Here is a 17,353-nt window from a genome sequence, read left to right as displayed (position 1 = left end):
ATGTTCGTGAACTCCACCTTAAAGAGCGCTTTAGTGGTGGGGGTGTGCACCGCTGTACGACCGAAATTTGTACTTTGCGCTAACATGTTGGAGGGAAAAAGAGGCGTGAAGCGAGAAAACAGTGCCGCGACACAAGCGGTCAAATCGCGGGGCCTGCTTCCCCAGAGACTTGCCTACAGACAAGTTGCGCTGATCCGCCGGACGGAAGGGCCCCCGAACCCCCCCGGGAATGGCCGCCGGGACCCCACCTCCCGGTCACCAACCGGCACGACGAACCACACCGAGATTATGCGCGGCATGGTGAGGCAGCCTCACGAGCTGGTTAAGCACGCTTGGGCCCCTGTACTGTACCGCGGGCGGCCAGCGGAACAACCGTTTCTACGGGTCTCCCTGGCCGGCGGGTCAATGCAGTTGTCCTGGCACTGGTTCGGCGGAAGCCTCCACAGACCACAAATGTCGCGGCAGCGTTCCCTCGGGCTCTGGTTGTACGCTGACTGATCCCGGAACGCATCCGACTAGCGAATACTTGGCGGGTTTTCCATCATGCGCACGGTGGTCACTAACCAGGCGGGTTTTCAAGCCCTACCACCAGTGGAGCAGCTGGTTGCTCAATATCCCTTAGTCGCCTCTTACGACACCCACGGGAAGAGAGGGGCGGTGAATTGTATTCTAATCCGTCACCGCACGGATAAAATTGTGGTGAATATATATTATTATAACTGATAGCTATCGTTTTCTTCGCCATTCCAAACATTATTATCTCTTGTCAAGTCCTGGATAGTGGCGAACTAGGGGATGAATCCGGGTTAGTGCACTTTCCGGTAACCGATGTCAATAAAGCTTGGTAATTATATGTAATTCCACGTACTTTTCGGGTCGGTTTTTTAGTACTCTGAACTGAGAATGTTCGGATACAAATCGCGTATATTCTTTAAGGGTCTCATGGTAACGGCTGACGGCCGTCTGATTGGCCAATGGCGTGGACTTGCTTATGATTTACGTAACCAATCTTTTATGTGAAGATCCTAGCGCACTGAGGGTACGTGAGCACACTATTTTCAAAATTGTAACCGATTGACTAAGGTAATATTGAAATCTAATTTGCTGTAGATACATTTTTGTTAGATGTAACCATAAGGCGACAAGTGGCTATTATAATGGCAAACCATATGGGACCAACATATATCAAGTGCGACGTATTTTAGGTTTTTTTAAGAGTACTTCTAAGTGGGGATAGTAAAGTTTCATTACAAAATAATTAATAGAAATTGCAAAAAAGATACACGAACTAAATTCCCAATGGAACTGTATCTATCTATATACTATATATATTACTATGTACATTTACACGGCTATGGAATTTAAAGAAAAATAAGCAACAGTGTCACTTTTTTAAAGTTTCAATTTGGTTTACGTACTTACCGACACCATTTAGCAAATGTTTGGAATGGGGAAGCAGCGCATTTAAAATATTTTTTTATAAAGCTGTTTGTGAACTATCAAGATTATTAAATAATGCACTATTACTATTGGGTACTACTAGTGCCAGCGAGGTGCTAGCTTAAAGTCAGAGAGAGAAATAAATGTTTTACAAATGTATAATATAACTCAGGGGCTATGGTAGAGGAATCCTAAAAATTTACATTATTCATGAATAGATCAATTGAATGGACAATTCAACATAATTCCTTTCTAATAAAGATTTTTCTTTATAACAAAACAGATACATTCTTCTGACAACTGAATCTTACTGTCTTCACTGACACGCAGTGATTAGTTTCTTGCACAAAATACGAAAAACAAGTTATTGAAATAAAAATAATTTTTATAAATTACAACAAGCATGAACTTAAAACTAGTCAAAAGTGCCTGCATTTACCCAATCAGAGTGCTGTTAATTATAGTGGTATTTACGTCACACGTACGCTGTAATAAAAAGCTACCTGGGTTGATTTACATACTCAGGTGGACAATTGAAAGTGCGTGGGAATATCTTACTACTGAAAATGGTGCAAACATTTTTATTAAAAATAACTGTTTTTACCAAAACTGTTTTGTAACAGACAATCGGACATATTTTAGTAGCGTGTTAGATTTCGATGTTTTGCTGTTTAACGTAAAATTTATTAATTCAGAAACAAGTCTTCCACTAATTAGATCTCAGTCTCAGTTGTACATTTTGGTTGGTTTTGAACCGGCATTTTACAACCCCATACCTGAAAAATTCAATGGGATATTTAATATGTCTTTGGCTTACAAACTCACATCCAGCATTATATATCCATATGTCGTTATAAGAAACAAACACGGTAAAGTAATAGGACCTAGAAAACATATGCACTGGAAACATGATATCAAAGATATGGCTCCCACCTCTAGAGATATCATGAATAAGTTGCAGTACAAAAGCATTGCTGCAGCGGTGATTGTATCAGACTGTAACGCTAAGAATAATCGTAGTGAAATCATCAAAAGTTTGAAAGAAGAATTACTGCTATATGGAGAGAAACTAGACATCTATGGCGGCTGTTCATTTGCTAATCTAAAATGTCCGAGGGCACAAGGAGAGAGAGATGGAGTAATAAATGGTTGTTCTTCTGAAATAGAGTCAAATTATTATTTTTATTTAGCATTTGAAAGTTCGCATTGTGAAGACTACGTCTCAGAAAAGTTATTGCATGCGTTAATTCACTTCGCAGTGCCCGTGGTCTACGGAGGTGCAAATTATACTCGGTAATAATGTAAAGATAGTTAGTAGTGTTCATATTACAGTTTAATAGCTTTACTCTTCTAGAAGATAAAGGAACCCATTAATAGTAAGTTCCTTCAGTAGTGTTCAATTTTGCATCGTTATTACTGAACGTCTTTCAACTGCCTCCGTGGCCGAACGGTTAACATTGTCTGCATTGACTGTCATGCAGAGGTTTCAGGTTCGATTCTCGGGCCGGGAGAAATATTTGTATGGCCTACATTTATTTCTCTCGTGAGTTTGGGTGTAATTTGTGGCTGTCTATGTGTGTGTCTTTGGCACCCGCGACACAGGGTTCCTTATTGCGGGGCTATGCGTGTGAGTGCACACGAGATACCGTTTATTATATGCAAAGTATTTTGTACTGAGTTCACAAATATATTTAACGAAAAGTAAGTGTTTTGACCGTTTTTTACGCCATGGTCTTCTATGGTTTGATCTACCGTCTCTAAAGCAGAGGCCGTGTTTTCAAATCCGGACTCACACCATCGAGTTTTTCGGAATATATGTCCGAAAATTTACCATGAGCTTTTTAATGAAGGAAAACCCCAACTCATGAAATGAACCCTCGAAATGACCCAAACATTCACCTGAAAGGAGACCATGGGTCTTTTTTCAGACGAACAGTGTGACGTGTAAATGGGTTAACGTTTTAGTAGCAGTAGAGCTCATTGTTAAAGAGTTCGTCTAGGGAAGTACTACCACCTTACCCTTTTTCTGCCGCCATGTCATAATGTCAGGATTACTGCATTCCTATCTTGAAGGGCATGGAGTGCTGGTGAAATTACAGGCACATGAGACTTGTCAACTTACGTCTTAGAGTAATGGGGGCAGTGGCAGTGCCCCTCAGTTGTAATTTAAAACTCTGAGTGCACTGCAACTGTTATGGACAGGCGTGTAGCTTACCATCAGGCAGGACTTGTTTGTCCAGTCATTTGATATAATTAAAAATAATAATAATAATAACGCACACACTAGGAAAACCCTGTCTCGCGAGTACCATGGACATACACACAGGCAACCATAAATTACACCCAAACTCACGAGAGAAATAAATGTAGGTCATACAAATATTTCTTCCGGCCCGGGAGTCGAACCCGGGATCCCTGCGTGGCAGTTCAGCAATAAAAAGCTGATTGATTTATTGAAGTAGTTTTGGTGAATTTTATTGTTTTGGTTCATGTATACCTTACATTTTTTTTAGGTTCATGCCCGATGGGATGTATTTAAATGCTCGCACGTTAGGGGTGAAGAAACTCGCAGAAGAAATGAGTAGCATTATAAGCAATCCACAAAGATACATTGACTTTTTCAAATGGCATGGATACTATACCTTCTATGACAGTCATAGGCTTGACTCCAATGATACATATTTCATTTGTAACGTTTGTACTAAGCTAAATAAAAGGATCCAAGGTAAACAAATATCTGTGTATACAAGCATCACCCATTGGTGGAATGATAAAGAAGGAGAAAATCAAAGTATTATAAACAAAAGTGGTACAATAAGTATTATATATAATGTTTTTTCAATTTTAAATGATATTATGTTTAAAACGTAAAATAATTTGATGTTGACGTCAATATAATCGTATTTTATTACGTTATAAGTGTCTTTTTTTGTAATAACTAAGTGACGAGACGAATAAGTAACCGACACGCCTGTCCATAACAGTTGCAGTACCACTCAGAGCTCCAAATCACAAAGATCTGAAGGGCCACTGCACCCGACACCGTAAGACATAAGTTGACAAGTCCCATGTGCCTGCAATTTACACCCGTACCCTTCTGAACCGGAACGCAGTAATGTTCACATTACTGCTTGGCGGCAGAAATAGGTAAAGTGGCAGTACATCCTTGGACGAACTCTTTCACAAAGATATTTACTGCTACTAACACTTTTGGTGCTTTTCGTTTAGTTGCCCTTAATTGCAATTGCATAATATTAGTGAATTTCTTGCTCGAACATATGAATATTCCCTTGGCAAACATAAAACCTGCTCTATTTATTTATACCTGTTAGGATGTTCAATCGATTACATGGAAAACCTATCTTTGCTATGTATGTGCAGTTGATGCCCTGGGATACCTGGCCCCTGATTCAGAACCCTTCGATATTTTAACCGAATCGTTCGTTTGGATATCGTTATCAAATCGAAGGGCGCTTTCGGAGCTGTTCAGAACATTCCGAGTTAAACGTTCGATTCGGATTCGGATACGACATCTTTATCCAAGAGCGTTTACGGAGTTAGTCGGTGAAATACATTGTAATAAAAATGTAAATCCTTTTGAAGAATGAAAATCCTTTTATATACATTTTTAAGACTTTAAAGGCCTAAAATATAGGAATGCCTTAGTCTTGCATTAAAATAAATTCTTAAAATTGAAAACAATCCAGACTTTACGTAAAATAATAAGAGATTTCCATATTACATTCTTGATTTGTAAACAATAGGACGTTCGGTAACTTTCGTTCGATAACTGTGTTCTGAACAATGTTTGTAGCCTTTGCCGGTCGAGAAGTTTGAGTAATCGTACGGGTGTGACGTCATTTCGGTTCAATGCATAAGAAGGCTCTCAGAACCAAAAGGTTGGCTAGGGTGTCACATATTCGTATCTTAGGGTATCAACTGCACATTAGAAGCGACGAGTGTATAATTAGAATAAGGCAAATACCGATGTAGTAGGTATGCAAAATTATGTATGTATACTTCGTTTCAATCCATTTTGAACAAAAAGTAAACAAACAAGTCACTGACCCGACCAAAGACGGTTTAGTGATGTCCAATTGTAACGCCAAATACACATCGATTAAATAATTGAATGAATCGATTTGTTCAGTTGAGTCATACGAGCGGTTTTCCTTACATAACATAGACATATATCTAGATAGGACGCCGCAAGTGTACGTACTTCGCTTGCCCAAAGTAAGTGAAATTCACTTACTTGCCGCTGCTACACTTCAGAACGCGCTCGACCGTTATCGTAGATAAACACCAGTCGAAAACGCGAAAATTTGCATAATTATGCTATTATAAATTGGAAAAGCACCATAACTGTGGGTAAAGGGGTAAACAGGGACGTTACCTTCCACGGGCAAGTGATTTTGTAATGAGAAGATTCATAATTTATTTTAAAAACAATTATTTTGGTTTTGTATGAATTTCGAGAAAACAAATATGCAACCCAGTGTATGCCTCTTGACTTGTAATACATTGCGGCTTTTACTTGGTGCGATATATTTGTGATCCTTTGTTAATACGCCATGAATATCGAACGAACGCACTTTTGCATAATGCATTTAGTTTCTGTGGTGCGGCCGCTTGTACATTATTTTGGCTAAATTTAACATTTAGTGATGTATACGTTAAGCAACACTGTTCTCGATTCTGATCGATTTTGAAAACAAAGGGACGAAAATTATTATGACCTTAGCAATATTATAAAAATATTTTATAACTCTTGTGTTGTAACGTTTGGTATAACGTTTCGTTTTTTTTTTTCAGTATTGTAGTATCTATTATTAGTAGTATCTGTAATTTCGATAATTTTAGCACTATATTCGGACATTCGAGGCCACGTTGCCTCGAATGTCCGAATATAGTGATGCAATAATTACATATTAATTATTACTATTATTTAATTATTACGAATAATACAAAAAAAGTATGATCCAAAGAATTAACAGTGCGCTGTCTTTACAAAAACCTGGAGTTGGTATGTATGAGATCGTTGCTTTCGAGGACGAAGGTGGTCTAGTTTATCCCACCTAAGATGCTATTCAAATATGCACAGTAGCAGAGTTAGAAATCCGAGAAATAACAACAAACAAATAACAAAAGAATAAGAAATAGATAAGATCTTCTATTACAAAAAGACAGTTATATAATAAGCTTATATTATTTCAAGGACAATAATTTTAATATTTGAAGTTGACTAAAAATTAAAGTTAAAATTTTTAAGCAATCAATTGTTTTTAAAAACAACTTTTATATAAACTTAAAATAATTTTAAAAATAACTTTTATTAAATAAAGGGCATAACTATATTGTTTTGGTATTTTTCTACTATATTAATATTTCACGACTACTTGCAACCAAGGAATTCTTGAATCGATTAATTGAATGGAATAGGTACGTGTATTCCGTTCAATCAATCGATTTAGTGTGGAAGGAGGTTTCCCATCACTAAATAGTTCTTGTGACGTCATGGCGGATACACATGTATAGATATGGTGGTTTTCATATAAATTGCTGTACTTGCGGCGTCTATCTAGATATATGTCTGTGTTTCATAACCTATATAAGCATATTTAAAATTTCAATTCAAATCCTCCTTCAAATCCTTACACTCAGATACTGGTTCGATTGCGATTGAAATGTTCGATGTTATAATCGATTAATAAACAATAATTGACTGAACCGAATGTTTTTTTCGAACAGCACTATGCAACCATAGGCAAGTCATAGAAGTATAGTGGAATAATAACCTCACTTTTGGACTACCAAAATTGTGATCTCATAAAAAGTGATGATATATCAAGCCGAAATCTTCGAAATATTCGTGAGTGTTACTTATTCGATTTATTGAGTGATTGCTTTAGAATTTTAACCAAACAGGTTTGTTTACTTTTTGTTCAAAATGGATTGGAACAGACTATATCAAGGCGACGTATTTTCGATTTAATAGATAGATACTTCTAAAAGACAAGTTTCATTACAAAATCAATAAAAGTTGCAAAAACCGTAAATTGCAACTAAATCATCTATTACACCTTACAACTACTAAGATGTGGAATTCTACATTTCAATAGATATCCGTAAATCGCTAAGCAACAGCGGACATCTACCATTAATTTCAAACAATAAATAACATGTTCCTGTTCTTCAGAAATCTAATAAATGATACATTTCTAAAGAACATGTTGTGGACGCGATCAACAGTCGTTTACTTTTGTCGCTTGCATTTATTTATTGCTATTTTTCTACTTTATCATAAATAAGTACCTCTCTGTATGCAGTGCTTTCATTTTGAACGCGAAATTTTGTATGGACTTAGGAAGCTGCTACGGATTGAGTTACGTCACAGGAGATAAATACTCGTTACTTTCCGATTAAGAGCGGTTAAACACGGCGACATTTAACAGTTACGTGGGGCGCACTATAAGTTTCCGGGATAAATAAAAAAAATACTATAAATGGTCAGAAATGAATTTATTATTTTTTCATACAAATGAACCAATTTTGAAAACATTTATGCCACTCCTCCGTGACAGTCTCTGAAACATAATATTTTTCATACACTTCGACAGCCTCTTCAGGTGATGAAAATCGTTGACCGCGTAACTGGTTCTCAATTTTTTAAAATAAATAAAAGTGCCACATCCTCTAATAATAATATTACTTTAACCATACATTGACTTTTCGTACCATAACGCGCTTAAAGTAAGCTTATTCTAATGTTAAAACTATGATGTTTTATTGGCAGCTTTGTGACTATTCATTCACTCAGTTCGTACTATGACGTGACTGTAACATTAAAGTAATATTGCTCTTATGTCAATCTTAAAATAACAAATGGAAACAATATCATTTTCAGTTTTATTGTCTTAACATTGATTTGAAATGATTAAAAGTTTAGTTGAAGTTATTTATTTACATATATCTCTTCAATGCTTTGTTTATTTTTTATTTAATAGCACACAGTAAATAATTTTTCGTTAAATAAATATACGCGATGTTTAGTTCGTAAAATTATAACAGCGCCATCTATATGCTCCTTGGCGAAACTAACAGTTGATACTAGACTATAGTTCCGAATTCACAACGTGACTATCAAGACTCAGTGTTTTATTTATTTTTCTTCATGAAAATGCGGAATAATTATTGAAAACAACGTAGGTAATTTTAATAGATTTTATTATTACATACTTTTCTTTTCTTAACAGTCAAAATTCTCTGAATGTAAATAACATTAAGTACTTAAACATTATACTACGATAAGATTATTCGGAACATCGAAAAAGAAAGAGATGGCATTATTTTCTTTTTAAGGTATATATAATATAGGTGTATTTTGTTTTTATATTGTTATGTATGTTAGTCTATAAGGTATGTATACATGGATCTTTGTTACCTGATATAAATAAAAAAATAAAAAATGAATAAAATAAATAAAATATATAGTCCACATTGCGTTATCTCTTTCCTATTTTTAGTAAGGAATAGACAATATTGGGAAATCATTCGTTCTTTTAATCACTTTTGCAATAATACATTACTTGGTTGACAGGTTCGTCATGGTACCAATATCAGTACCTAATATTATAATAAGCTTACTTTAAGCTTACATTGAAATAAGATTGTTTTTGGAAAGGTTATGGTAGGCCCCTAGGTCGGGACTGTACGCGGGATGGCTCATAAGGTCAACGTTGTTCACTTTCAAAAATTCATTTGTCTGTCTGTCCGTGTGAGAACGAGCACAATCGTGGTTCAAGACGATACGATGTTTACGGTTATTTTTACGGAGTTTGTCAACAATTTCCGGCAAACAAATGGTCGTGTACCAATCACTATTTACGGTACAACGATTCTCCTTAGCAACAGTAGCCACATGTTCAGTTTTACTAAAAAAAAGAAGCAAGCATCCGCTTGGGCATTTTGCACGCGCGCCATTTTGGTTGGTTTCGGCTCATCTCGAAAGACCCACACGCTCGATTTGTTTTGTTTTGGGATTGTAACTATATATCCTTGTTTCGTCACCTGTTTCTATGTCCTACACCAAATTTGACGCCCATTTGTTGAATCTGGTAAGCATGGCATTGCACCACGTGACGCGATTCGTTTTTTGAGCCTCAGTCAAATTGTGTGGGGTCTACCGAGAGCACAGCTTTTTCACACCCAAATGTTTGTGTAGTATTGATTGTATTTGACTCATGCCTATGCCTAAAGATGCCCAAATGTCATGGTATAGCACATGCCTGTCTGTTTTGATCATACGGCACACAGCATCGATGTTTTTGTTATTCACAGCAGTGGATGGGCGACCATCACGAAATTCGTCACTGAGATTCACACGACCGCATTTGAATTCTGCAAACCAGCTATAAATAGTCGTCTTGCATGGTGCTTCATCGCCAAAAGCAGTTTAAAGCTAAGCAAAGCTCTGCTGAGCTGTTAAATTACACTTAAAGTCGTAGAATATCATGCTACGAAAATTTTCACGAGTTAAATCCATGGTGATGTAGACAACCAATTTCTAAAATGACGCCAAAATGTAAAAACAAGTGACAGTCAGAAGAATCAAACTCTATGCTACAGCCAAAGAATTCCATTTTGAAATGTTGTAATTACTTTTTAAATATTATTTATGTTAGTGGCCAGTTCCGGACACTTATAGTGCGCCCTATGTATATAAATGCACGTTTGTGAAACGCGTGTTTATGAAACGGGATATTTTATTGCGACTCTAGCGATTTATAGGTGGTTGCATCGGTACAAAGGCGCGACTGCATCGATGCAGTGGCCTATGTTGATGATTAAAAATTTTGTTGAGTATCGCTGCTTTTTACCAATTACATCGTTACAGCATCGCGACTGAAATCCTTCAGGCGCGCGGCTAAAAGTCGATGTGTGTAATCGCTCCAAGCAAATGTTTGAAATGGGGAATATTTTGCAGCGCATTTACATACATTATGTATTATATAAAGATGATTATGGTTACAATCTATTATCATGGTCTATACTGTCTTATTTAATCGCGCTTTTAATTCGCGGTGCCGGTGGTCTACGAAGGAGCAAACTATACTTGGTAATATATAAATGTAAAATGATAGATTGTTACGATAGTATTTAAGTAGCTTCATTGTTCTAGAAAATGAATGTACCCACTGTCAGTAATTTTACATTAGTTGACTTTAAATTGTGAGAAACAAAAATCTATTCTCGGGTTGTGCAATTTACAATATAATTAATCATTTAGTAATATAGAAAGATGTGTACTGAAATATTATTAATTACTTTTAGAAAAATTGTGTCTATAGTCAAATGCTTTTTAAACGAAAGGAAACATTTATGAAAACATTGAGTTACGCAAAACATCAATAACAAAGAGATACAAAAGAAAAGAACACAAAAATAATGAAAATGTACGTAAATCTGCAGAGGGTTCATCACAAGTCGCTTTGACAAATAATACAACTTCGGTTCAGATTTGTGTAATCAATGGGATGGGATATATCTCGATGTCCGTACTTGGAGTCTAAAGAGATTGACAGAAAAAAAAATAGTATTAAACGTAATTCTTGTTAGCAGTAAAGCTCCTTATGAAAGAGTTTGTCTTGGGAAGTACTGCCACTTTATCTATTTCTCAGTTAGGCTGTTGATAAAATTACAGGGACATATACACATGTGAACTTGTCAACTTGTCTCAATGTGAGACGGGCGCTGTTACAGTCCCCATCAGATCTTGGCGTTTTAAAAATTTAAAAATGGCACTGCAACTGCTATGGACAGGCGTCTCGCTTACCACCAGGTACACGACTAGTTCGTCTCGTCTTATGGAGTCATAAAATGGCACAGATACATTGTTTTTAAGGAATAAGAATGCTCATGGTCACTGAACGGAAAGAACTATGCTCGGAGTTTCTGTGAGATCGAATCAGAAACGAGGCTAAAGAGGCAAAAGAAAATTTAGCACTGGAGACATTAATATTTTACGATTTTTAATTATATTTACCTCTACAGAGTAAACACTAACTAATTGAAAGAAAACTTTGAAGTTTCTAAATTTGCTAGAAAAGAATATCTTCGTCAATCCAAAATCTACATAAGATAGAGACTTGCAATTTAGAAGTTAAGTAAGTAGTTTTCTGGCTATGATAGTTGTCTAGTAATGTGCGGACGCTCTATGCAAATGTGTTTCGTGCAATTAGGCTGCTATCAGACAGACTGCAGTTAACACGTTCAGCTGCATACTGTCATGATCGATTGCCCACTGACTTGACTGACGTAACTTCAACTCCATGCAGTCTGAACTTCAAGTGCTTGCAGTCAAATCATAGGCTGGATACAATTACGGGTTGTGCAATCTATTCGCTAGTCCGAGACTCAAAAGCAGCAAGTGACATTCTTAAATAGTTTAGTCCTGGGTACTAAAATCCTCTTCTATTTCACAATGTAATAATAATGGATATATCCACACTGTACATTTTCGTTTTTAATAAGAGAAGTAACATCCATTAAACCCTTGTGAAATGAACAAGTTAAAAAAATATTTCAATTAATTTATTTCATAGCCCAACACCATTAACTGTCATTCCCAGCAATATTAACAAACAATCTATCCAAATAACTTATTATCATTACTCGAGTGAATATAAGTAACAGACGTGCTTCCTTTTCAACGTCATCTTTTACACTGAGCTCCTAGACTAGGCGCGCAGTGACAACTGCATGCAGCCAAAACTGACTGCATACAGTTAAAAATACACAGCGCGCATTCTCCATGATGTGAGATTGTTCACCGTCATCACATAATTCAAAGTCAAAGCTTATTTATTCCATAGGTAAAATAAATTTACTGCTCGTTCATTACGCTGACCTCCCTGAGAAGAACGAGCAAGAAACTCTAGGGATTGCTCTTTTCAAAAAAACTTAAATGCTATGGAATACACTTTGAATCAAATTTGTGTGGATTCTGGAGCAGTGTCGTCTTTCCATACATCTTTATCTAACACGTAGTTTTCAATTTTGTAATATGATTTTTCGATTAAAATATTTTTAATGTAGTTTTGAAACTTAGGAAATGATAAACTTAATACATGCTCCGGAATCTTACTGTAAAAACGTATACAGTTCCCCATAAAAGAATGTTTACCTTGGTTAAACGAAATCGTGGTACCACGCTCGTTTTTGCAATACAAATATGGTTTGAATATCTGCCGCTTTACCCCACATGAGAATCCCGTAGGACATTATACTATGGAAGTAACTAAAGTAAACTGGCCTAGCAGTACTATTATCGGTAAGCTCACGTATTCTGCGGACTGCGTATGCAGCGGAGCTTAATCTGCTGGCCAGGGAAGATGTATGTGGAAACCATTGAAGTTTACTATCTAAGGTCACTCCCAAAAAGACTGTTTTATTAACAAGGTCTAACTTTTCTCCGTTTATTTCTATTACTTGGACTAGTCGATTTTACGTTAGGTAATTCAAAGTTAACACATTTTGTCTTCTTGGCATTAAAAAATAAATTGTTAGCATTAAACCAATAAACTACCTTAGAAAGAGGGTATCATTAATATGGTCATAGTTAATGTCATGAGTAATGCCATAGGTAATGAGTTCACCAATTTAAATCTCCGGTATAATTAATACTTTAATTATAACGAAATAACTTATCGTAGCCATTATAAACAGTCTAGAATACTTCTACAGACATGTAGACGATACGTTTTAGCAGTAGCAGAGCTCCTTGGGAAAGAGTTCATCCAGAGAAGTACTGCCACCTTATTTGCCACCTTACCAGCATTACTTTGTTCCGGTGTTGAGGGGTAAAGGTGCTGGTGAAATTACAGGCACATGGGACTTGTCAACTTACTTCTTAGGGTGTCGGGCGCAGTGGCAATGCCCCTCAGATCTTTGCAATTTAAAGCTCTGAGTGGCACTGTAACTGTTATGGACAGGTTACTTGTTTGGACTTGTTCGTCCCGTCACTTGATGTTATAAAAAAACCTAAAGTATTTTAATACTGTGTGTAATGGGAACCAAATATATTCAGATCCCATTTTTTGGTTACTGAAATTGTTTGTTCACCACCATGAGTACGATCTTTAACGTATATGAAGCTGAACCTTTTATTTCACTTTACTCAATTAGATAAGGAATTTTACATTTCAGAGGTAGTGGCGGTATTGTAAACAATATTCATCATTAATAGACATCCAATTAAATTCTTTAACTTGCATTGTTCTTTGGACTTAATATAAATCACCTACACCCTTTCAATACTTCATACTGTCAATGGCATTGTGATTGGTTCTACGGACACACACTAAAAATAACAGTTTTAAGTTGCATAACAACTTTTTTAGAAAGAAACGACCTCAAAAGTTTCTCAAATCTTTTTGCTAAGTTTTACTGAAATCGGGTAACGAAATTTGAGTGATATCCAATAAATCGGATTTATCTCCTAATTTGCCACCCTTAGAGGTGAAATATTTTCTTCAAATTTGAATGGGACCACTACAGAAGTACTTTCCCGCTTTCCAAAAAAAAACATCGTAATCGGTTCACAAAATATGTCGGAGTGAAATACATCGTGAAATACACACGTATAAAAAATAAAGTCGAATTGAGAACCTCCTCCTTTTTTGGAGTTGATTAATAAAAAGAATGAACTTAAAAATACTAAAATGTCATTGTTTTATTTCTACCAAGGGCCCGTAATTTTACTCTTTACGTTTTCTGTAAGCTGTCATAAAAAACAACCTGGGTTAATTTATATAGTCGAGTGGACAATTTCTAATGACTGGGCATACCTTTTTCTAGAAATGGGTAAAAAAGCTTTTGTGAAAAGAAACTGTACTTACCAAAACTGTTTTCTAACTAAAGATCGTTCATATTTCAATAACGCATTAGACTTCGATGTTTTGTTGTTTAACATCATACATGTTGCCCATGATACTCATAAATTTGACCCTCCACCAATTAGATCACAGTCTCAGTTATACGTTTTAGTTGCTTTAGAGCCGGCATCATACAACACCATATCTCCAAAATTCAATGGAATTTTTAATATGACCTGGTCTTATAAACTGACAGCCGGCATTGTATATCCATATTTGTTAGTAAGAAACAAACGTGGCAAAATAATCGGCCCTAAGAAAAATATGCACTGGGAATATGACATCAAAGATATGGCTCCTACAAACTATGACACCGTCTACATGTTGCGGAACAAAACTATTGCCGCAACAGCTGTTATTTCAAATTGTTATGCATTTAGTGGTCGTTACAAATTCATTACAAGTTTGAAAAATGAATTACTGCAATATGGTCAACAAGTAGACATTTATGGGAGATGTTCACATGCTCGTCAAGAATGTTCGAGGATCCCAGGAGAGAAGAACGGTTTAATAACTAAATGCGCTTCCAAAATTGAGTCAGATTATTATTTTTATTTAGCATTTGAAAACTCGAAGAGTGAAGATTACGTCTCAGAGAAAGTGCTGCATGGGTTAAATCACTTTGCAGTGCCCGTGGTCTACGGAGGTGCAAACTATACTAGGTAATATCGCAATGAAAAATCATAGTATTAACGCCGCATTACGACTGTTCTAATAAAAAAGAAAGTATCTGCAAAAAGTTCTACGAGAGTTCTATAAACTTTTGATTTCAGAATTGTAAAGAATCGAATGGAATTCTCGATTTTTTTAATTTTTTAGTGTTAAAAATCTCGAGCACGACGAAAGCGGTAACTGTGTTAACTTTAAAGTTTGACCAAGAGCATCTGCAATCTAACCACCAACACTCAAGACTTATCTTGCTATTATTATTGCTTATCTATTGCTTTATTTTAACTTGGTTAATGCAGTTGGTTCTTTCTTGAATTGTCAATAAAGCGCATCTTAATCCGATACTTTTTTATCAATATACATTATTTTGTTTATTTATCGTGTAAAATTTACAATTCATACGTGTTGTTAGTCCATTGCTTTGATTTTGCTTTTCTTTTTTGCATTATTTTAAAAGTTGTTACTTATCTGGAATTCAAAATAAATCTACAATTCGAACAATGATGTTAAATATCGGAAAGTATTCTGATAAACATGCTTTCTGTGTTTAAAAGTATCTTAAAACAGCGCTCTACATTCTTCAAAGAAACATTTTTCAAAATTGGCTCACCTGAAAAATTACAGGTCTACCGCTTACTTTCGTTTCACTTTGCGAATAGGTAGAGAAAGCCATGATCAATAACTTTATTATTGTATTGTTCACTAATGAACATCTGTTCTAGGATTATACATAAAATGCATCATCATCCTCATCTCGATTTCACCCACTGCTGGGTAGGGGAAGCATATCCTCTCCTAGTTTGTGTTAATTACCACGATCTGGCCATGATCATCTACGGCCTACGACTCTACCCATTTCCCAGTAGGATGTCACCATTTCTTAGCTGCCACTCAATTGTCGCCTTACACTTTCAGTTATCAACTGACATCATCATTTAGTTTTACAGTAGAAAGAATTCGGTCCAGGGAAGGACTGCCACCTTACTTATTTCTGCCGCCAAGCAGTAATGTCAGCATTGCTGTGTTCCGGTTTTGAAGGGTAAGGGTGCTGGTGAAATTACAGGCACATGAGACTTGTCAACTTATGTCTCAGGGTGACGCAGTGCCCCTCAGAACTTTGCAATTTTAAGCTCTGAGTGGCACTGCAACTGCTATGGACAGGCGTGTAGCTTACCATCAGACGCACGACTTGTTCGTCCCGTCACTTGATATTATAAAAAAAGTTATGTAAAATGTATTGATTATTATAAATATTTACATTATATAATTCTTATGTAAGTAAGAGGCGATAGTTCAAACCATTAGGCTACCACGGCTACCAATGTCATCTATCGTTGTAACAATTTGTTTAAAAAGCTGTAGTAGTACAATAACTTCTTAAAAAAATTGTAACAAGTTATTATTTTTCAGTTTCATGCCCAATGGGATATACTTAGATGCTGGCTCTTTGGGAGTGGAGAAACTAGCGAAAGAAATTAATAGCATTATACGCACTCCTCAGCGATATATTGATTTTTTCAAATGGCACGGATATTACACTTTCTATGACACTTATGGATTTAAACACCACGATAGGTATTCCGTTTGTAACATTTGTGCTAAGCTCAATAAAAGGATCAAAGATAAGCGACGAACTATATACACATCCATTACTAAGTGGTGGAATGGGTCCGAATGATGCTGGCGAATGATGCTCATATTCAATTTGTAACGAAAGAATTTTGTAACGAAGAACTTTAATGTTGAGTTATTGTATATGTGTATTGAATTGTTATATATATTGAAATTATGTTGTGACATCTTTTGTAATAGAAATAGTAACATTATCAATGCCTTTTATACCTACTGAAATTGGTTCTGGCTGACCCTGTATAATTGTTTGTTTCCAACCAACCTTCAGCTGTAAGAACGTAAACCCGTGAGTGTTTGTAAAGGGATCTGTAAACATGAAAGTTGCTGGACTATTCTGCTGATACATTCACACTAATTACCTGGTCTCAAAGTAGGAAATTCCTTATATTATAGCAAATAAATTCACTCCGGGTACTACACAGAATACCATAAAATTGATTTCTATATATAGTCCTCCCGGGAATTGAATCCCGTGGGGGCACCAAGGTAATCAGCAGGATTTTTTTTCAATAAGACTATTTCACCGTTCACAGATTCACTGATATTTTTGCTCAGTTAAAGTTACACATTTTACTTATTTTTGAAAATGAAAGAAGTATATCGAGTTCTTAGGTTTTCGCGATTGTTACACATAGGAAATGAAACTATTTTTCCGGATTTAAATCGGGTATATTTGT

General features: G+C 36.0%; 1 protein-coding gene across 1 annotated transcript; it reads left to right on the top strand.

The window, feature by feature from the left end:
* Window positions 1–2,190: 2,190 nt before the first annotated feature.
* On the top strand, window positions 2,191–7,647 carry LOC113234903 (alpha-(1,3)-fucosyltransferase C-like). Its single transcript, XM_026470425.1, has 3 exons — window positions 2,191–2,733; window positions 3,954–4,165; window positions 7,640–7,647. The coding sequence occupies exons 1-3, from the start codon at window positions 2,243–2,245 to the stop codon at window positions 7,645–7,647; spliced, it is 711 nt and encodes a 236-aa protein (XP_026326210.1). The 5' UTR covers window positions 2,191–2,242.
* Window positions 7,648–17,353: the final 9,706 nt, after the last annotated feature.

This window comes from Hyposmocoma kahamanoa, unplaced genomic scaffold, assembly GCF_003589595.1.
Source record: "Hyposmocoma kahamanoa isolate Upper Pololo Valley unplaced genomic scaffold, ASM358959v1 86, whole genome shotgun sequence".
Classification (NCBI taxonomy): Eukaryota; Metazoa; Arthropoda; class Insecta; order Lepidoptera; family Cosmopterigidae; genus Hyposmocoma; species Hyposmocoma kahamanoa.
The sequence above is the reverse complement of the archived record's forward strand: the minus strand, read 5'-3'. Positions and strand labels throughout refer to the sequence as shown.

What these genes read in the sequence shown, in the direction of transcription:
- LOC113234903 (XM_026470425.1), top strand. Translation starts at nt 2,243, where the DNA reads ATGTCTTTGGCTTACAAACTCACATCCAGCATTATATATCCATATGTC. An exon ending in GGAGGTGCAAATTATACTCG is followed by an intron (nt 2,734 to 3,953) that starts GTAATAATGTAA and finishes CATTTTTTTTAG; the next exon opens with GTTCATGCCCGATGGGATGT.